General features: G+C 34.1%; 1 protein-coding gene across 1 annotated transcript in view; it reads left to right on the top strand.

The window, feature by feature from the left end:
• Positions 1–18334, top strand: part of SLC9A2 (solute carrier family 9 member A2) — a 143056-nt gene that overhangs the window by 95846 nt on the left and 28876 nt on the right. The window contains exons 6-7 of the mRNA XM_074192203.1: positions 10882–10971; positions 11546–11616. Of these exons, the coding sequence (XP_074048304.1) occupies positions 10882–10971; positions 11546–11616 (161 nt within the window). The remainder of the gene's footprint in view (positions 1–10881; positions 10972–11545; positions 11617–18334) is intronic.

The raw sequence follows: 18334 nt of genomic DNA, 5'->3' as shown, positions 1-18334 counted from the left end.
TCCATATTCCTAGATTTACTCTTCTCAGTGCTCTGGATAAAACAACAAAAACATTTATGAAAATCTGCAGAAAAAATTTTCATAGATTACAATTTTATATATATATATATGTTCATGTATATGCACATATATATATATATATATATACATACAGAAATATATTTTTTCTAATAGCAGCAATATGGTGTCATGAATTGAATATTAGCTCTGCAGTCAGGAAAGCCTGGGTTTTGATTCTACTTCTTATAATGGCTGTGTGACCCCAGAGCAATCATTTAACCTCTCTAGATCTTGATTGGTTCATCTGTCAAATGAGAGGGATGGTCCAAATAAGCTCTAAAGTCCTTTTCAATTCTAAATTTATGATATTGTGAGTTCTTCAAAGAGCATCTGAATTGAGTCAACTTGAGAAAAAGACTCAATTACTCTATGCTGGTGATAGCTCTATAAACAGAGAGTTATCTACCTAAAATAAATCTAACTTGTTGTAAGGGTGAAGAATGTACTTTGCAAAGCAATATTGCCTGAAGTTCATGAGAGCTGATTGATCACACTACTGAGTTTTCCTTACTTCCTTTCAGTGCGAATTAAAATCCTTTTTTCTACAGGAAGCCTTCCCTTAACTCTCTTAATAGCAATGCTTATTTCCTATTTTTCCTGTATATAGCTTTCTTTGGTCTATTTGTATGTTGTCTCCCTCACTGAATTTTAAGTTCCTCGATCAGGGATTGTCTTTTGCCTCTTTTTTTATCCCAGCATTTAGCATGGTTCTTGGCACATAGTAGGGCTTAATTACTGATTGATTGTAACTTTCTTCCCCAAGGCATATCATTTTTGTGAACTAGAGTGAGACAAATACTCTTACTTATATTCCTTGCTATGGCAGTTTTTAGCACCTCCTTCTGTTTTTTTTTTAACCTTACCCTCCTGCTTCTTTATAAAACTTGTGTGGGAGGGAAACTTTGGACTTATATGCATATTCTTTGGGAAAGATCTCTTCCTGTCAGTAGAAATAAATAATTGAGGGACATAGAGGAGGCAGTCTGCCAGAAAGTACTTAATGGATTACAAATATACTAGAAATTATGAATTATATATCTATGCATACAATTCTGTCTTCTGTGCAGTAATGCTACCTACTCTTATTTGAGTGGCTCCTTTTATACAGATGAAGCTTTTATAATCATTTCTTTTTTATTCTTTGCTTCAGTTCAGTGTTTTGAGTGGAGCAAATTGCTTTATCTCAAATACTGAGTTAGTAATGTTTTCTGAAAAGAACCCCATGTGAAACATGTTTATTCCTGATACCAAAAAGCTCTAATGAAGAATTTAATATAGGATTGTGTTGAATATGAGAGAAGATAATCTTTTCTTGATGGGACATAAAGCCCATTATATCAAAAATAGATATTGATGACTAGTCAAACCAGATTCCCTCTGACTTGCACATTTCCTTTCCTTTAAATAGTGATGACTGGTAATATAACGTAGTGGTCTTAAATATTACATTGATTATGGCATAAAATAATCTTGACAGAAGTTTTTTTTATTACATTTAAAGTTTTAGCTACTATTGGTTAAAGTTCCATATTAAATAAAAATACATTATAGAAAAGAAAGAGTCAAAAGAGTAGTCTTCAAACATGGTCTTCTGGTTGACTGAGAGGAAAGGTGAAGTAGTTTACATATATTCATTAGTCATTAAGTATTTGTAGATAGAAGTTGCAAAACTAAGAGCAGGAAATAAGAACAGAGCAAGAAAAGGTATATTTCATTGAAACTTATTAATATGGATCTTAGAGGTCATTCAGTATACTCTTTGAACCAATGAAGAAATCTCCTTAGTAATGTCCCTGAGATGATCATTCTTTTTGAACAGCTACAGCAAAAAAGAACTCAATTTTTTTCTTTTTTCTCATGAATTTTTTTCTTTATTTTATTTTATTTTTTATTCTCATTTTATACAAATGGTTTTTTTACATTAATAAAATATTCTTGTTTAAGAGTAAATGAAATACCCCCTCCCCCCATGAATATAGACTTGCTTGAGCGATAAAGTAAAGGGGAGAGAAAAAAAATAAATTAAAAAAAATAATAATTGTAGGTATGGCCAGGTGGCACAATGGACAAAGCACCAGCCCTGGAGCCACGAGCACCTGAGCCCACATCTAGCCCCGTAGATGCAACAATCACCCAGCCGTGTGACATGCAAGCCACCCGATCCCCACTGCCCTGCAAAAATCAAAAAGAAGAAAAAAAAAGACCCAAAATAAAATAAAATAGTAATAATAGTAGGGGTGGCTGGGTGGCGGACAGAGCATTGGCCCTTGAGCCATGAGCACCTGGGTCCAAATCTGGCCTCAGATACCCAAAGATCACCCTGCTACATGGCCCTAGGCAGGCCACCCAGCCCCATTTGCCCTGCACCCTCCCCCAAATAATAATAATAAAAAATGTGCTTCAGTATTTGTTCCAACACCAACAGCTCTGTCATGGGTGGATCACATTCTTTATGGTTAGTCCATCGCAAAAGTTACTTCCATATTTTTCCACTGTTGCCATTGCTGATCGCAACTCCCTCCTTTCGTATTTCTCCACTACCATGTACTATATTTTCTCTATCCTTTCACTCTGACTCTGCTGTAGGGTAGCTGAGTGGCACAGCAGACAGATCCCTGGCCTTGGGGCCAAGAGGCCCTCAGCCCCCATACCACCTCTTAGGCCCAGCATCCACCTGGCCCTATGGTCCCGGACAGGCCATCCAATCCCAGCTCCTTGCAAGAAGTAAAAATGAAAATGTGTTATATCTGACCACTCTCCCCTCATGGTCCATCCTCTCCTCCATCACTAACATCTCCCCCTTCCCCCTGTCCCCCCCTTCTTACTCCAGATGTCTATACTCCATTGAGTATATATACTGTTTCCTCTCAGCCAGAGTGAAGATTCCCTCATTCCCCCTTTCCTTCCCCCCTTCCATATCATTGCAATAGCTCATTGTAATAAAGAAAAATCTTATTATATTAAATATCTTGGCCTATTCCCCCCTCTCCTTTTCCTTTCTTTCTCCCATTCCATTTCCCTTTTTTCTATTGACTCCATTTTTACACCATATTTTATCTTCGAATTCAACTTTCTCCTGTGCTTCAACTATAAAAGCTCCCTCTACCTGCTCTGTTAACTGAGAAGGTTCATATGAGTATTACCAGTGTCATTTTTCTATGCAGGAATACATGCAGTTCATCATCATTAAGTCCCTCATATTTTCCCCTTCTCCTCTAATCTCCATGCTTCACCTGAGTCCTGTATATGAAGATCAAACCTTCTCTTCAGCTCTGGCTATTCCAAAAGGAACATTTGAAATTGCCCTGGTTCATTGAAAGTCCATCTTTTTCCCTGGAAGAGGACATTCAACTTTGCTGGGTAGTTCATTCTTGACTGCATTCTAAGCTCTTTTGCCTTTTGGTATATTATATTCCAAGACCTACTAGCTTCCAGTGTAGTTGCTGCTAAGTCCTGTGTGATCCTGACTGCAGCTCCACTATATTTGAACTGTGTCCTTCTGGCTGCTTGTAATATTTTCTCTTTGACTTGGGAGTTCTGGAACTTAGCTATAATATTCCTGGGGGTTGGTTTTTTGGGATCTCTTTCTTGGGGGGATCTGTGGATTCTCTCCATTTCTATTTTGCCCTCTGCTTCTAGAATATCAGGGCAATTTCCCTGTAGTAATTCTTTGAAAATGATGTCAAGGCTCTTTTCCTGATCATGCCTTTCAGGTATTCCAATAATTTTCAAATTATCTTTCCTAAGTCTGTTTTCCATATCAGTTGTTTTTTCAATGAGATGTTTCACATTTTCTTCTAATTTTTCATTTTTTTGGTTTTGAAGTATTGATTCTTGATTTCTGGTAAATTCTTCAATCTCCCTGAATTCTGTTCTTTGTCTGAAGGATTTGTTCTCCTCAGAGAGTTTCCTTATCTCTTTTTCCATCTGGCCAATTTTGCTTTTTAAAGCATTCTTCTCCTCAATAACTTTTTGAACTGTTTTATCCATTTGACCTAAGCTGGTTTTTAGCGTGCTGTTTTCTTCAGCATTTCTTTTGGATTTCCTTGACTAAGCTGCTGACTTCATTTTCATGTTTTTCCTGCATCTCTCTCCTTTCTTTTCCCAGTTTTTCTTCCAACTCCCTCATTTTATTTTCAAAAGTCTTTTTTGAGCTCTGTCATAGCCTGAGCCCAATTTCTGTTTTGCTTGGAGTCTTTAGATGCAGGATCTTGTGCTTCCTCATCTTCAGACTGAGTATTTTGATCCTTCTTGGGCTCATATGCAAAATATTTCTCAATGGTTTTCCTTTTGTTTCTCTGCTTGCTCGTTTTCCCAGCCTCGGCCTGGTTTTGGGGTGCTTCCTGAGCTTTTGGACACTCCCACAAGGATCTTAGTATGTGAGGCTCTGTCCTCCTTCCTGGTCTGTGAATGACCATATGAGCCCCTGTTCTGCCACGGGGCTGAGGTGGAGGGGGCCCTGCTGTTCTATGGGGATTGCCTAAACTGTGATCAGGATCCGAATGTGGTCAGAGCCCCAGAGTCCTGTTCCAGAGGCAGAGGACAGAGCTCCACAGTCTCTCTTCACTCCCCTCCCTAGGTTCAATGGGCTCATGCCCTGGAGGCTCCTGCTTATGGGATCTGCCTGCTTCTCTTTCCAGATCTGGGCTGCTGAAGACCATGCTGCTGGCTGTGTGTCCTGAGGGCTGGGCTCCACGTGCTCGCTCTGGCAGAGGTCCCCGCTGTTCCCCCACTTTGTGCCTCGTGCTCCCCCTGGGGTGTAGCTCAGGAGACTCCCCCGCTGTTGTGAACTGGGGCTCCCAGCACCCTGGGGCTGCCTCTGGGGGGCTGAAGTTCTTTTTCTCTGGTGAGCCACCCCTCTGGCGAGCCACCCCTTCGACCACGGGGAGCAGAGCCTTTCTGCTCTTTTCCAGGTTACCTTGAGTAGGAGAATTGCCTCTCTGGGTCCCTTTGTGGGTTCTGTCTCTCGAAAGTTTAGTTAGAGTCCTTAGTTTCTAAGTTTTTATCAGAGCGCGCCTAATACTCTATCCTTTCTTGTCACCATCTTGGCTCTGCCCTGAACTCAATTTTTTTCAAAGAATTCTATTCTATTTAGAAGCAATTTTGAATGTTACATAATTATTCCTTATTTTGAACTGAAATCTGTTGTAGTTACTTTTCATTGATCCTAGTTTGATCCACTGTAAAAACCTTTACTCTTTTCCCATGGCAAATGTTCAAGTATTGGAAGATGATGGTTATTATGCCTTTGCTTTTCCTACTATGCATCCACATCTTTTCTTCTAGTTTAATAACTCAAGTTTCTTCAACTATTTTTCACATGACACAGGATTTTGATTGATAAATCTCTCAGCATCTTATTTGCTCCTCTGTACACACTTCAGAGGATGAGTCAACACCTAAACCTTAGAACTGAATGCACTTTGATAGAAGTAATCCATTTGTACTCAATAGTTCAAATCTTGGCTCAGCCATTTAAAACCAATTCAAGCATGGTTAAACTATTTAACCTCCTTGAGCCACAGCTGGCTCATCTGATAAATGAGAAGATTGAATTGGATGACCTCTGAGGTCCCTTCTGCCTCTAAATCTGTCTCTAATTGTCTCTAATAATGGTCCTTGAGCTGGACATTTTACGCAACTTCTTTTGTTGTTTTTTTTTGGGGGGGGCAAAGCAATGGGAGTTAAGTGACTTGCCCAAAGTCACAGTTAAATAATTATTAAGTGTCTGAGGTCGGATTTGAACTCAGTTCCTCTTGACTCCAGGCCCGGTGCTCAGGCCCGGTGCTCTGTCCACTGTGCCATCTAGCTGCCCCTCAAAATTTCTTTTAACATGGTCTGAAAGTATAATAGCTGTTAAAATAGTACTATCCACATTATTGACTTATATTGAGCTTATAGGCAAAGAATAATCAAATTATCAATAAATTAATAAATGTTTATTAAGAACCTGCAATATGCAGACACTGTGTTAAGTGCTGAGGATACAAAAAGAGGTAAAGGACAATTGTTTCCCTCAAGGAATTTACATTGTAATAGAGGAACATATAAAATCTAATATGCTTGCATCTTGTTTCTCACATGATATTGTGATATTCTATGTAGACATTTTATCAATTACAGTTTTATCCTGCTATTAGCATAAAAGTTTTTAAAAGTTTAAAGTTTTTAAAAGTTTAAAAATTTTGTTGTTGCTGGTGTCAACAAAAGTGTTCATTTCACATTCTTTCAACCACTCAATTTTTTGAGCAATCTGATTTTAAAAGAGCATATGGGGCAGCTAGGTGGTGCAGTGAGTGGATAAAGAACTGGTCCTGATGTCAGGAGGCCCTGAGTTCAAATCCAGTCTCAGAAACATAATAATTGCCTAGCTGAGTGACCTTGGGTAAGTCACTTAACCCCATTGCCTTAAATAATTTTTTTAAAGAGCATATTCATTTTTATTATTGTTGTTAATTATTTGTTTAATTTGTGAACCCCTCTGGATTTTCATGACAAAGGCACTGGTTTGTCATTTCCTTTTCCAGTGGATTAAGGCAGAGAGATGATTAAGGGACTTTCCCAGGGTCAAACAGGTAGTAGTTGTCTGAGGTCAGATTTGTAATTATGTCTTTCATTCCACCCACCAATCCACCCAGCTGCCTTTAAAATCTCCTTTCTTACCAAAATCTGGAACTGAACCAGGAACTTTTAGATCTTCAACTCTCCCAACTGAACCATTTTGGTAATATGGACCAGATATTCTGCAAATGCCTAATTCATAATTGTTTTCAGGAGTTGAAATTAGTTGCATTTTTAATCAATGGATAGTTACTCCTGCCAATGGAAGAGAAAATGCCATTGACAATTTCTTTTATTAATCCAGATATTTCAAATTCTTTAACATATCACATATAACCATGTATTATGTGATTGTGGACTCATATCTGCTTCATTAATTGTGTTTTCCACAAACTAATATTATGACTTCTTTCTGTTAAGAATTGTCAGACATTTACATTACATTTTTCTATAACTTTCATATACCAATTCTGATGATATGTGAACAATTAGAACATATATATATATATATATATATTTATACCCATTCGAACCGTCATCAGCTGCTATTTTGTTTCCATTAAAATCCTAACTTCATTGATGATATTTGAAGGCTAAATAAGTAGAGCAGAACAGAAATTCTGAGGTCAGTGAAAAACTGTACCTAACATATGAAGGTCATAATAAGTAGTTATTAAAAAAATGAATTTTTTTTCACCACAACAAATGAGGGGGAATGAAATAATAAATATTTTGAAATATTAAAGAAGTTGTCAGCCTAAAATAAAGATAGAATAGATGGTTCCTCTTAAATCAGATCTTATCAAAGTCCATCAGTTCCTTTGGAAGGTTTTCTGAGACTGACAAATGCCAAAGTTAGAGTAGTTGAGTTGAAAGAGACCTTTATATTTTTAGATAATTACTTTGCATCCCCAGGGATGTATGCCTCATGAGGTACTATTGGTGGTGGTGGAGAGAGAGAGAGAGAGAGAGAGAGAGCTCAGAAACTTGCTAGTAGGCAAGGGTAAATTCCCTAAGATGAAAAACTTGCCATGCATATCATACCAAGTTAAAAATATATTTTTGATTGTACATTGTTGGTGTTTACCAATTTCCCAGTGATTTGTCTTCCCCTAGCAATAAAATTAATTTTTTTATTATATATACACATGAGGTTGGCAATATTAAAGGAAAAATGGCACCACAAGAAGGCCATTTAAATTCAGTTTACTTTACAAAGGGAATCGATATTTCATAATGGGAAAAAAGGGCTTTTGTGGACTTAAAAACATAAAACTAAAATGATGAAAGTAGGTTTATTGTCCTTTTTAAAAATTGTTTTAATTATATTCATATGTTGATTTTTTAGAAAGGACACTGAAATGAATCATGTTAACTGTCTCAAGGTTAATTTAATAAAATTATATGGTAGTATAACATAATGTCTTTCCCTTTTTGATTTGACTTTTACATGATCATAAAGATGATCTTTGTTGCAAAAGTATTTTCTTTTTTTTTCCATTTCTTCATCTATTTTTCCAACTAACTTGTAGTTTTCAACAATCATTCTTTTACATTTTCCTCTCAAATTCCCTTTCCTATTCCTTTGACAGAAAACAATGTAATATAGGCTCTACATCTATAACTATGCTAAACATAGCTCCATATTAATCATGTTGTGAAAGAAGAATCACATCCAAATGGAAGAAAAAAATCAGAGAAAGAAAATGACAAGATTCATAAGACAACAATATGTTCCATCACATTCATTTATTACAGTTTTTTCAGTCATTCCCCAGTTGATGGGTATTCTTCAATTTCTAATTCTTTGCTACTAAAAAATAGCTGCTAAAAGTATTTTTATAAATGTGAGTCTTTTTAACCCTTTTTTGTGATCTCTTGGGGATACAGGCCTAGGTAGTGGTATTTCTGGATCAAAGGGTAAGGATAGTTTTATTGCCCTAGAAGCATAATTCCAAATTTGCTCTCCAGAAATGCTGGATGAGTTCACAACTCCACCAATAATGCATTAGTTTTTCTACCTCCCCTCCAATTTTTATATTTTCCTTTTTTGTTATATTGACCAATCTGATAGATGTAAGGTAGTACCTCAGAGTTGCTTTAATTTGCATTTCTCTAATTAATAATGATTTTGAGCATTATTTCCTAAGTCAGTATATAACCATCATTTCCTCATCTGAGAACTGCCTTTGACTATCAATTGGGTAATTACTTGCATTCTTATAAATTTAACTCAGTTCTCTATATATTTTGGAAATGAGTCCTTCACCAGTGATTTCACCTTTTATGTCTAAATCCTTTACCCATTTTGATGTTATCTTGGTATAGGATGTGAGATGTTGGCTTATGCCATATTATCTTCTGTTTTTTTCCTATTTATTTCCCTATTCTTATATCAAAAGTGGGGATTTTTGGGTCTATTAAACAGCAGGTTATTATAGTCATATGTTACTATTTCTTTTGCACATAATCTAGTCCATTGATCCACTACTCTATTTCTTAGCCAATACCAAACAATTTTAATGACTGATGTTTTATAATTATAATTTTAGGTCTGGTACAGCTAGGGCACCTTAGATTGCATTTTTTCATTAATATAAAAAGAATTAATGAAAAAATTCAATTTAAGGTTGCATTTTTTCAGTTATTTCCTAAAGTTGATCTTGGTTGTAGAATTATTTTCTTTATCCATTGATATTAAAGTCATTTTGTTTTGAAGCACTTATTGAAGAGATACTTGCTGACAAGGAAAAAAAGACACTGAAAAAACTCTAAAGTCCTTGATGTGGGATGGTTAGAGATGGTATAGATAGATGTTAATGTTAAGCACAGAACTACTTGAGTGAGGACTAATTTTATAAAGTGTTAGTGATTATTTTTATATTATGATTTGCCATGGTTCTGCATACAACTTAACAGGGAAGTCAGATAGCACAATTTGTCAGCCTTGAAGTCTCTTGTCTCTGAAACAGTGATGGTTGAGTCATTTTAGTTGTGCTTGATGCTTCATGATCCCATTTGGTGTTTTCTTTGCAAAGATACTAGAGTGATTTGTTATTTCTTCAGCTTATTTTACAGATAAGGAAACTTATGTGAGCAGGGTGATTTGTCCAGGGTTCCACAGTTAGTAAATACCTGAGGCTGGATTTGACCTCAGGATGATGAATCTTCCTGACTTCAGGCCTGGAAAACTTAGCATCTTCAGGAAACTCAATAAATTGAAGAAGAGTTACTGATCTACATTTGGTAAAGGGAGTTTCTTTTACAGGAATTCCCTATACCCCAAGACTGGACCAAAACCCAATTATAACCTATAATTCAATAAACTCCAGGCACTGGGCCAAGTGCCCAGTGCCCAGTAAGGAGACAAAGATCTCTGAAGATTATATTTACTTGTTGGTTTATATGTTGTATCCCAAAGCCTCTTGGTAGAAGGGAAATTCTTTGAGGGCATGTGCAATTCCCATGTGACTTTGTGTCTCAGGGGCCTAGAGTAGTGCTTTCTTTTAACTCTGTAAGCTCATTAGCTCCTATCAGTTTAATTATCATCTCTATCATCTGATTCACAGTATATCCAGCCCAATTTCTCAGCTGAGCTCCAATCTTGAATTATCAGCTGCTGATTGAACATTTTTAAACTGAGCCCAGAGGCATCTCTAAATTAACTTGTGAAAAGCAAAATGCATTATATTTTTTCTCCAAACTAACCTTCCCCTCAACTTTTCTTTTTCTATTAAGGGTACCACTATTCTTCTAGTTTCCCATGTTTGCAATCTTGGCATGATCCTCCACTCTATCATTCTCACTCTACTTATCAAAATAAGTTGCCAAATTTTGCCATTTTTACTCATATGGCTACCACCTTAATTCATACCCTTATCACCCCTCACCTGGATTTTTTCAGTTACTTCCTAATTGATTTTCCTTATTCAGGTCTTCCCTACCTTCCCCACCCCAAGTTCTCACATCTGCTAAAGTGATTTCCTTAAACATAGATCTGACCATAGTACTTCAATAAACTCTAGTTCCCTCTAAGGAAAAAGTATAAATTATGTTAAGACTTTTTTTTCCAATTATATATTTTTTATTTTTCATTTTCCTTTGGAGAATTTTATTTTTCATTTTCCTCCTTGGAGGAAAAAAATTACAAAACTCTTTTAACAATGACCATGCCTCAAAATATGTTTTATTCTGTATATTAGTACCTCTACTACCTCTCTGTCTTTTTCATGAGACAATAATCTATTGCTTCCTGTGCAGGGAATAACTATTCGACCCCTAGTGGAGTTCCTTGATGTGAAGAGGTCAAATAAAAAGCAACCAGCTGTTAGTGAAGAAATTCATTGCCGGGTATGTTTTTTTTTTTTTACTTTACATTTACAATTTAAATGAGAAATAAAGTTTTAAAAAAATTAATTCCTAGCCTAACTTGGGCACCTATCTGCTGTTCATCCCTTTTCTTTACTGAAGAAAAAGTGGAACAGTCATGGGGAGAAAGGAGTCAGCATGGATATAGGTTTTTACTGAAGGGTAGAGTAATCGTTAAAGCTACAATGTTGCTCAGCTCAGCTTGATAAATTCCAAAGTGAGAATAGAGGAGCTAGAAATTACATTATGTTTCTGGTATTTGTTATCATGTTCTGTGCAGACTAGTTTGTTTGAATATCAAATTTAAGATACTTATTAATATATTTAATATTTCCCCACAGTGCTTTTTAAACTATGATATTAAACACAAAAGTCTGATGACAGTTTGTAAAATGTTTATTTAAAAAATCTCATGAATACTAATATTAATTATAGTTATTTAAATTTTTTTGATAAAATAAATTGTCAGAAAACTATATAAGTTTAAGACTTGATATTAAGTGACTAAAGATACCTGATATCTACTGACATATTATCAGTGTCCTTTTTCTTTTAGTTTTTTGATCATGTGAAGACCGGTATTGAAGATGTATGTGGACATTGGGGTCATAATTTTTGGAGAGATAGGTAAGACTTTTTATGAAACTGTCTTATTTAATTAATTGGACCTGAAGAACTCAGAAAATAACTTTGAACATTTTTATTGGATGACTTTTTAGGACACAGAACTTCAGCAGGGATAAAGCTATAGTTTTGGCTAAATATCTATATCTACATAGCTCTCTAAACATCTGTCCATAGATCTATATATTTAATGTGAAAATTGTTTTCAAATCTATAGAATACTTATGCTTCTATGTTATCTTATATTTGCACATGTTTATTTATACATGTGTATATGAATATAGAGTCAGACATTTATTTTTACTTCTCATGAATGACATGATGCTAGATATGTGGACTGGGAAAGCCTTCATATAGTTCATAGTCAAATAAATAATTAATTCTTGGATATTTACTTTGTGCCAGCAATGTCTTAGATACTGTGGGAAATATACAGTATTGTCATATTGGAAGTTATATAGAATAATAAAGGAGAAACTGATGTTTTAAATTTGATCAGTGGTATAAAGAAAGAAAAATAGAAACAATGAAAGAAAGAAAGAAAGAAAGAAAGGAAGGAAGGAAGGAAGGAAGAAAGAAAGAAGACAAAGCTATTACTGTGGCAGAGAAATCCTATATTAAACTTAGAAGAAGAATTTTTTAAAAAGCACAAAGCCTTAAAGAAAAATACTAATTTTTCTTTCAAACCAATAAGAATTCCTGAACGAACTAAAGAAAGAAAAGATAAGAATAGAAAGAGTGGTAGAGGGAAAACTGGGAAAAGGAAAGTGATGCAAGAAAATTATGAAAAGAGAATATTCATCTTGGTAAAAGAGATATAAAAACATTGAAGAGAATAATACCTTAAAAAACAGATATTGCTTAATGGTAAAATTGGTTTAAAAAAATCACTGAAGGAAAGAATTCTTTAAAAAGAAAAATAGGTCAAATGAAAAGGGGGGTATAAAAAATTCACTAAAAAAAAACAAGAATTCCTTTAAAAAGAGAATTGGTTAATGAAAAAAGAGATACAAAAATCTCACTGAAGAACATAATTCCTTAAAAATTAGAATTGGGAATGGGAAGCTAATGAATGACTGCATGAGAAGTAAAGAAAGAATAAAATAAAGTTAAAAGAATGAAAAAAATAGAAGAAAATGTGAACTCTCGTCACAAAAACAATCTGAAAAATAGATCTAGAATTCAAAAATTATTGTTCTACTTGAAACTCATTATCAAAGAAAGAGCTTTGACATGATATTTTAAGAAATTATTGAGGAAAAACTTTATCTTAGATTTAGAGAGTAAAATAGAAATTGAGAGAATCTACTAATCATTTCATTAAAAAGATCCCCAAATGCAAACCTCTGAGAATATTATAGCCAAATTCCATAGCTCTCTGGTAAAAGAGAAAATACTTCAATGAACTAGAAAAACCAATTCAGATATTATGGAGCCATAATCAGGATAATATAAGCTATAACAACTTTCACATTAAAAGGAGAAAATGTTATATTCTAGAAGCAAAGGAATCACTTTCCCTGCAATAGATATTTAACAAAATAAAAGATTTTCCAGCATTTTTATTGTATTTTCCCAATTTCATGTAAAGATAATTTTCAATGTTATCCAATTTGATATAGTTTTCATATATATATATATATATATATATATATATATATATATATACGTGTGTGTGTGTGTGTGTATAAAACACACACACATAAACCTATTTGAAATAGATTATATAGTACAGTCATATTATTCATGTTGTGAAAGCATTTTTTATTTTGAGTCTTTTGGAATTTTCTTGCTGGGAATAGCCAAGTCATTCACAGTTGATCAAAATACAATATTGCTGTTTCTGTATACAATGTTCTACTGATTCTACTGATTCTATTCATTTTACATCAGTTTGCATGTTTCAGGTTTTTCTGAAATCAGCCTGTTCATTATTTCTTTTTTTTTCTTTCTTTCTTTCTTTTTTTTTTTTTTAGATTTTGGCAAGGCAAATGGGGTTAAGTGGCTTGCCCAAGGCCACACAGCTAGGTAATTATTAAGTGTCTGAGGCCGGATTTGAACCCAGGTACTCCTGACTCCAGGGCCAGAGCTTTATCTACTGTGCCCCCTAGCCACCCCCTGTTCATTATTTCTTAATCATTTCCTCATAATCATACACCATCTTGTATTCAGTCAATCCTCAATTGCTGGGCATCTCCTCAATTTCCATTTCTTTACCATCACAAAAAGACTTCTTATGAAATTTGTGTACAAATAGGTCCTTACCCCTCCCCTGGTCTAGTTTTATCTTTTTGAAATATTTTTAAGCATTCCTAATGAAAAGACCAGAACTGAATAGAAAATTTGATATTCAAACAAACTAGACTCACAGGATAAAAGGGTAAATATTAAAGAATAATGAAAAGGGTTTCTTATTTATTTATTTATTTATTTATTTTTGTTTTGTTGGGTTTTTTTGCAAGGCAGTGGGGTTAAGTGAAATGCCCAAGGTCACACAGCTGGGTAATTAAGTGTCTCAGGCTGCATTTGAACTCCTGACTTCAGGGCTGGTGCTCTATCCATTTTGCCACCTGGCTGCTCTGAAATGGGTTTCAATAAAATTAAACCAGTTACATTCCTATATGGAAAAATAAGACATAGCTTCTAAGAATGTTATCATTATTAGACCAATTAAAAGAACTTCAGTAGAGTGGACTGGTTTGAGTAGGGGAGAGAAAGAGGGTTATACTTGGAGAAGTAGGAAGAGAGAGTTAGAATGAGGAAAATTTTCTCACATAAAAAGGATGTAGAAGGAAATGATTTTACAGTGGGGGAAAATTGGAATGGTGTGACTAAAGCTGAAGCCCCACTTTCATTGGAAATCATTCAAAGAGGGAGGAATATATATGCATATATGTATATTTAAATATATATTTGTGTGTACATACATGCACATACATTCATACATACATATATATACATAAACTCTCAGTTTTGTATAGAAATGTAATGTATCCAACAGGGAAGTAGAAGAATTTTTGAAAACGGGAGATGGATGATAAAAAGGAGGGTAGATTAAGAGAAGCACTGGTTAGAAGCAAAATAGATTTGAGGAGGGAAGGATAAAATGAGAGATAAGAAATAGAAGGAAATGCACTATTAATTATTATAACTTATGGATGTGAATGAGATGAGTTCACACATAAAATGGAAGCAAAGAACGGAATGGATCAGCAACCTGCATTGCATCCAAGAGACATACTTAAAATAGAAAGGCACAAACAGAGTTAAAATAAAGAACTGGAGAGAAATCTAATGCTTCAACTAAAGTAAAAGAAGTAATTATCAGGGGGTGGCGAGGTGGCACAGTGGGTAGAGCACTGGCCTTGGAGTCAGGAGTACCTGAGTTCAAATCCGGCCCCAGACACTTAATAATTACTTAGCCGTGTGGCCTTGGGCAAGTCACTTAACCCCATTGCCTTGAAAAAACTAAAAAAAAACAAAAAAAAGTAATTATGATGTCAGACAAAGCAAAAGCAAAAATAGACCTAATTAAAATGAATAATCAGGGAAAATACATTTTGTTAGAAGGGTATCAAAGCTAATGAAAAAATATCAAAAATTTTATAGCAACTTTCTCCAATAAAGATTTCATTTCTTGAAAGTTTTGAGTACAGAACAGAATCATATTTATAAAAATAAGAGCCATTTCCCAATTGATAAATGGTCAAAGGATATAAACAGGCAGTTTTTTCAAAAGAAGAAATAAAAACTATCTATAGGCATGTGAAAAAAAAACGCTCTAATTCACTCTTGTTTTCAGAATAGCAAATTAAAACAACTCTGAGTTACTACCTCTTACCTATCTGAAATGATATTTGCAGGATGGAGTGATAGATTCACTAATGAATTGTTGGTGGAGTTGTGAACTGGTCTAACCAATCTGAGAAACAATTTGAAATATGCCCAAAGATCTATAAAACTGTGCATTCCCTTTGACTACACTACTACTAGGTTTATATTCTAAAGAGTTAAAAGAAAAAGGTCCTTTATGCACAGAAAATATTTGTAACAGCTTTTTTTATGGTGGCAAAGAATTAGAAATAGGGAAGGTGCTTATCAATTGGGGAATGATTGACCAAGCTGTAGCATATTATTGTGATGGAGTTCTATTACAAGAAATGGCAAAGGCAGGTAGGTTCAGAAAAACATGAGAAGACCTATATGAACTGAGGTAAAATGAAATGAAAAAAATCAGGAGATGATTGGGCAGGGGAATAGCAATGTTGTAATGGTGATCAACTGTGAAATATTTGACTACAATGTTCCAAAACAATTCCAAAGAACTCATGATGAAAAAAATGCTATCCATTTCCAGGGAGAGAATTGTTGAATTATTGAGAGAATTGTTGAGTACAAATTGAAATATAATTTTATCATTTTAGTTTTCTTGTTTCTTTTTTTTAAAAATGTGGTTAGTATGGTCATATATTTTGCATATGTTTAATGTATTTATGAAATTCAAAATTTAAAAATAAAGGGTCAAATTTAAATAATAAATTAGATTTCTTAAAAAAGAATTATTGTAGAAAAAAGGGTCAAATATCTTAGGGGAACTAGTAAGAAATGTAAGAAGGATGGGTGGCACAGAGCACCAGACCTGGAGTTAGGAAAACCTGCATTCAAATCCTGCCTCAGACACTTGCTAACACTATAACTAGGGGAAAGCCACTTAACCCTATTTGCTTAGGTTTCTTCATTTGTAAAATGAATTGGAGAAGGAAATAACAAACCACTCCACTATCTTTGCTAAGAAAAAAATAAATGAGGTCACAAAGAGTCATTTGACTGGAATGTTTGAATAACAACAAAAAGATGGGTCACTATCCTTAGCAGATTTCAACCTGTACTATGTCAGTAATTAGCAAAATTATATGGTATTGGTTTAAAAATAGAAAAGTTAATAAGTATAAAAAGCAAACAAAAAGCAATAAAACACAGCATTACTCCAATGGACATGAAATTACATGATAAAAACTCTTCTTCTAAATATTTATTGGAAAATCAGAAAGCAGTTTGACAGAAAGTAAGTTTAGATCAACAACTTTCACTGTATAATCCAGTAAGCTCTAAATCTACACATGATCTAGTTATAAACAGTCATATCATAAAAACCAAATCAGAGGAGAATGGTATAAGATACCTTTCACAATTAAGGTTAGCAGAAGAAGTCTTAATTAGGTATACTAGGGGTTATCATGGAAGAATGGACATTCTCAATTATATAAAGTCAAAAAGGGTTTGAATATACACAAGCAATATACCTAGACTTAGAAGATAACCCTTTAATTGGGAACAAATCTTTGCAGCAAATATGTATTCAAATAAAGATATGAAAGATATATAGAGAATTAATACAAATATAAAATAATAAGAGCCATTCCTTAGTGGATAAATGCCAATGGACATAAACAAGGAGGTTTTTTGGAAGAAATGCAGGTTAGCAATATTGCTAGGGAAGTTGAATATTTTAAATAACTAAAAGTAAGAGAAATATATATTAAAGTAATTAAGGTTTTATAATTTCTCAATCAGATAAATGCCAAAGCATGAAAATCATTAATATTATACAAGTTTAGAATTGTGGAGTACAGGTCTATTGTCCTTTAATCGAATGAACTGCATTTTTTCCATCAGTTCTAGAAAAGTTTTGAAATTATTAAAATTTCTGTTGCCATTGATCAAGTTAATAGACATATTCCAGGAAGATATCAAAGATAGAGGGAAAGGATGAACATGAACAAAACTGTAGTTGTGCTTTCTTGTAGATGGGAATGGCTAAACAAATTGTTATATGTGAATGTAATAGAATATTATTGCAACACAAAAAAATAATGGACAAACATGAGCTTTCCAAAGAAACTTGGAAAGACATCTGTAAAATAGTGTACAATGAAATAAGCAGAACAAGAAAAAAGTTTATATAGTAAATATATTTAGAGAAAACAACTTTAAAAGACATCCAAATTTATGTCAGGGTAGTAATCAATTTTGACTTCATAGGATTGATGATAAAATATTTCCTACCTATCAATGAAGAGATGATGGAATAGAGGATTATTTTTTTGGGTTTGGGGTTGTTGTTGTTGTTGTTGCAAAGCAGTGGGGTTGAGCAACTTGCCCAGGGTCACACAGCTAGGTAATTTTTAAGTGTCTGAGACTGGATTTGAACTCAGGTCCTCCTGACTTCAGGGCTGGTACTCCATCCACTAAGCCCTACCTAGCTACCCCGGTGGATGAGAAGATTGGAATGAATTTTTCATTTCTTCATTTTTCTTCTAATTGCTCAACTATATTTATTTGTTATAATATAAGATTATAAGATTTTGTTGGAAGGGAGGAGCTAGTTATTGGGAAGTGAAAGAAATACAAAAAAAGAGGAAAACATAATAAAAAACATTCAAGTCATTCATGGAAACTAGACAAGTTTTGTTAATAATTTGTTATATTTAACATGAACTTTTAAAAATAAGATATATGTAAATAAAACAAATTCATATTTCAATCATGGATCAAAGGATCTTAGAATTCATTGAATCCAATAACCGTTGTTTACTCACATATAACTATTAAGTGTCTGAAATGGGATTTGAACCCATGTCTTTCTGATTTTTAAGTCTTGTACTTCATTCATTACCCCTCAATACCCTATCTTTTTTGTTTTCTTTGTATTTTGAACACA

Source organism: Macrotis lagotis, chromosome 6, assembly GCF_037893015.1.
Source record: "Macrotis lagotis isolate mMagLag1 chromosome 6, bilby.v1.9.chrom.fasta, whole genome shotgun sequence".
NCBI lineage: Eukaryota > Metazoa > Chordata > Mammalia > Peramelemorphia > Peramelidae > Macrotis > Macrotis lagotis.
Note: the sequence above shows the minus strand (reverse complement) of the source record. Positions and strands in the feature narration are given on the sequence as shown.